The sequence below is a fragment of the Macaca nemestrina genome, chromosome 3 (assembly GCF_043159975.1).
Source record: "Macaca nemestrina isolate mMacNem1 chromosome 3, mMacNem.hap1, whole genome shotgun sequence".
In the NCBI taxonomy this organism is placed as follows: Eukaryota; Metazoa; Chordata; class Mammalia; order Primates; family Cercopithecidae; genus Macaca; species Macaca nemestrina.
In genome coordinates this window covers 24711625-24716145 of record NC_092127.1, presented here as the reverse complement: position 1 = coordinate 24716145, position 4521 = coordinate 24711625, and the positions used below count along the sequence as shown (strand labels likewise).

General features: G+C 46.2%; 1 protein-coding gene across 1 annotated transcript; it reads left to right on the top strand.

The window, feature by feature from the left end:
* The first annotated feature begins 648 nt into the window (after positions 1-648).
* Positions 649-3739, top strand: LOC105466732 (putative tripartite motif-containing protein 61). The gene is made up of 2 exons (XM_071092863.1): positions 649-829; positions 2404-3739. The coding sequence occupies exon 2, from the start codon at positions 2752-2754 to the stop codon at positions 3703-3705; it is 954 nt and encodes a 317-aa protein (XP_070948964.1). The 5' UTR covers positions 649-829; positions 2404-2751; the 3' UTR covers positions 3706-3739.
* Positions 3740-4521: the final 782 nt, after the last annotated feature.

Here is a 4521-nt window from a genome sequence, read left to right as displayed (position 1 = left end):
CTGCCCGGCACTGCCCAGACATAGCCCCTCCACTCTCCACACCCCTACATAGCCCCTCCACTCTCCACACCCCTACGAAACCCCCACCTACAGAATGAGCAGATAGCATATAAATGTCTCAACCAGCAGTTTGTCTGCTATGTCTGAGCCTGTGGAGGCTGAAAACGCTAGAATGAGTTTGGGAATCCAGAAAACAGAGGCAAGGACTGACTCTGGAAGCATTTCCTTCAAGGGATAAAAAGAATTAAAACTGCCTGAGAAGGAAAAGGCCAACGTTAGCCAACAAATCCTACATCTACCTGCCTGAGAAAAACAAGACTAAAATATTTCCAATATTCAATTAACCCAGGACCAAATCACTGATTAAGTTAGAGGAGTTTCAACGGACTACTGAGAGACAAGGAAATCCAATCTTCCACTTTTAGTCTCCTCACGTTCTCCTCACTCACCCCACCTCCCAGGCTGAAAATGCAATCAGAAAAGGTGGGAAATGTTCATCAGAGCCTGTCATTGGCCAGACAATAATTGCATCTAGAGTCTGTCCAATAAGGAAACAGAAAGGAAACTATCCACGGGCTTATAAGCTCTGAAGGCGCCAGATTCAGAACTCTCAGGTGAAGAGAGAGGCTGTGCTGTGTTCCTGTCCTGACCTGGACCAAGAAGGACACGACTGACCTGCAAAGACAGGACCAGGCATTCTTAGTCGGCAGTGGTGCTGAGGGAACCACCCCCACATCTGGAAATTTAAGGGCAGCTCCCGAATACTCACAGAGCCTGGACCCAAGTGGAGATTTGACATCAGGAAGCGCCCCTCGGACCACAAGTACAGGTGAGCGGGGACTCAGGGAAGGGGCAGGCGCCTTGGGCCAGGTTATGCGTTGGGGGAGACCTCGGAGGCTCAAGCTGCGCTTGGAGCGATCCTGTGAGGACTTCTCCTCACAGTCCATGAGGACGAAAATGGATGGAATAGGAGGCTACATTGGACACCCTGGACAAAATGGCGACACTCCCAACACACCAGGGTGGAATAGGAGGCTATACTGAGGAAGTGCTTGGGAAATTCACTTTGCAGAGACCTAGCCAGTGGAGTGGATAATGTAGGTGAGGTCAGAGGATGATGCAGTAGTTGAGAGCGAGGAGGAAGGGCCTGTTGTGCTTGTGGTCAGCGACCCCAAAATATTAGAACACGAAGCCATAATGCCTGACCTTGTTCTTGCCACTACTTTAGTTCATCTGAACTTGGGAGATTTGTGTGGTCATAGAGAAGTCAGTCCTGGAAGCCAGATGGAGTTGGAGTAAAAAAAGAATGTGGGAGAGATTTGTGTGAAGTGTGAAGAAGAAAGAGGAAGACACAGGGGATTTTATGTATTTATTTATTTTTATGTATGTATGTATGTATCAAGATGCAGTTTCACTCTTGTTGCCCAGGCTGTAGCACAATGGCAGCCTCTCAGCTCACTGCAACTTCTGCTTCCAGGTTCAAGTGATCCTCCTGCCTCAGCCTCCCAAGTAGCTGGGATTACAGGCGCCCACCACCACGCCTAGCTAATTTTTGTTTTTTAGTAGAGACGGGGTTTCACCATGTTGGCCAGGCTGGTCTCAAACTTCTGACCTCAGGTGATCTGCCCACCTCGGCCTGCCAAAAAGTTCTGGGATTACAAGCGTGAGCCACCCACAAGGGATTTTAGAGTTTCTAGATGTAGCAGAAGTGAAAGATAAGGTTCAGAAATGAGAGTAAGAGAGAAGCTGGTCTGGCTTGGAGACAATGACACAGAGACAATAAGACTTCACTTTTTATTTTATTTTATTTGAGACAGGATCATGCTCTGTTGCCAAGGCTAGAGTCCAGTGGCACACTACCCGCTCACTGCAGCCTCAACCTCACAGGCTCAATTGTTCCTCCTACCAGAGCTTACCTAGTAGCTTGGACTACAGGTGTGTGCCACTATGCCTGGCTAATTGTTGTATTTTTTTCATAGACATGGAGTGTCGCCATTTTGTCCAGGCTATCAGTCTTTTCAATAACGTTTTCTACTGGAGAGCATCTAAAGTATATAAAATAGTAGCAAAATTAGTGCAACAAACACTGTGTATCCACTTATAAATTTATTTCCCAATCCCTATACTTTGCAATAGTTTGAAGCAAACCCAGGATCACATATAATCTTATAGGTAAATACTGCACTATGAATGTCTGAAATATAGAGCTTCCTTCAAATATTAAGCTCGTAATATCATTATCAGAAATCATAACTAGTGAATACTTCTGAAATTTCTATCCCAGTGGACTTTATCTTTAGAAGTGTTTATGTAGAAATAAGGAAAATTATTAGGTAGTTATTTTCATTGATATACATGCTCTTCAGTGCTTTAATATATCTATTCTTTTTTCTCCTTTTGAAGCTGAAGAAAACTGTTTTATTGTTCTGTTGAGAGTCTGTCTGGAGTATTTTATGTGGTCATTAGTTTCCATCGCCTCTTGTAATTGTGGCCCTTGCTGAGAAAGACAACGAAAGAGCCCAGCTTGGATTTTACTAAAGGAAGAACTGGTGCCAAGGGATCAGCCAGTGCCCTGTGACCTCCCCACCCCCGGAGCTGCTTCTAGAGCCAAAGGGAAAGAAGCAGACACAGGCTTGTGAAGTGCTTGCAGGAGACAGAACGCTGAGGAGGCACCAGCTTCTCACTTTCCCTCCTTCCTGGAGGATCACACCTTCTGAAGGGAGTCTCCCCACACAGATCCCTCCCCACACCATGGCCTTTGCAGCCTCTCTGGCTGAGCTCCAAGCAGAGGCCAGCTGCCCCATCTGCCTGGATTACATGAAGGACCCAGTCACCACTCACTGTGGGCACAACTTCTGTCACTCCTGCATCCACCAGTGCTGGGAAGACCTGCAGGATGTCCTCCCCTGTCCTGACTGCCTCTACCACTGCCCTGAGAACCTCAGGAGCAACACCCAGTGGAGCCACATGACTGATGTGGTTCAGCAGCTTCTCACCATGAGAAGCAAGAGGAAATGGCAGGAAGAGGAGCGCCTGTGTGGGAAGCACAGTCAGCGTCTGGCCCTGTTCTGTGAGAAGGACCTGGAGCTATTGGGTCCCCAGCACAGGGTCTCCTCTGACCACCAATATCACTGCCTGATGCCCACTGAGCAAGCTGCAGCAAGAAATGGGAGAAAGCTCAAAAGCTACATTAAGCCACTAAAGAAAGAAATTGAACATGCCAAGATGCGTTGTGAAGTCCCAATTTTGAGATCTCTTAATGTGAAAAGGAAGACGGTAACATGGAAGGAATTACAATCTGAATTTAAAGAAATTAAGTCTTTCTTGGTAAAGGAACAAGCTGCAATTCATGCAAGATTACTTACTGAAGAGAAGGATGCTAAAGAAAAACTCACTGAAAACCAAAGACAAATTTCAGACCACTTATCCACACTACAGAATCTCTTAAATGAAGTAACGGAGAAGTGTTTTCAAGCAGACCTGGATGTGCTGACAGGTATTGAGAACATCTACAACACATATGAAAACCTGAAAACCCCTGCAGTCTTCTCATATGAATCAAAGAAGGAGAGTTTGAGTCTCTCTCCACATTATTTTGGCCTGCAAAGAATTATGAGCACATTTCAAGAAGATTTGATGCTAGATCCAGAAACAGCCCACCGTAGTCTTACTATCTCAAGAGAGAGAAAAAGTGTGATTATTTAGGATGAGGAAGCCACACTTTACTGATAATCCTCAATCATTTACTTTTTACCCAGCTGTCTGGAGCTGTGACGGCTTTGATGCTGGGAGACACTTTTGGCAAGTAGAAGTGAGAGGCACAGGTGCATGCTCCCTTGGTGGGCGTAAAGAAACATTTCCCAGAGATGGTCTTACATCACCAACTCCACAGATTGGGTGCTGGCAAATTCAGCCATTCTGTAGTCCACGCAGTACAAGGAATACAGAAGTCCTGCAAATTGGTGTTTTTCTGGACTATGAGTTGGGAGAGGTTTCATTTTATAATTTAAAAACCAGATCATATAGGCCGGGCGTGGTGGCTTACGCCTGTAATCCCAGCACTTTGGGAGGCCGAGGCGGGCAGATCACGAGGTCAGGAGATCGAGACCATCCTGGCGAACACGGTGAAACCCCGTCTCTACAAAAAATACAAAAAAAATTAGCCAGGTGTGGTGGCAGCCACCTGTAGTCCCAGCTTCTCAGGAGGCTGAGGCAGGAGAATGGTGTGAACCCGGGAGGCAGCGGAGCTTGCAGTGAGCGGAGATCGTGCCACTGCACTCCAGCCTGGGCGACAGGGCGAGACTCTGTCTCAAAAAAAACAAAAACAAAAACAAACAGATCCTATGTGTACACTTTCACTGATACGTTTACAGAAAAGCTTATGCCTTATTTCTCTATTGCACCTTCTTCACAAGCTGTTACAATCATATTGTCATAGGCCAGTGAGGAATTACTTAGAGCACCCTTTGCATGTGGCTATCTTTTCTTCCTGTGTTCTTGGAGGGCATTTGTAATAAAGCT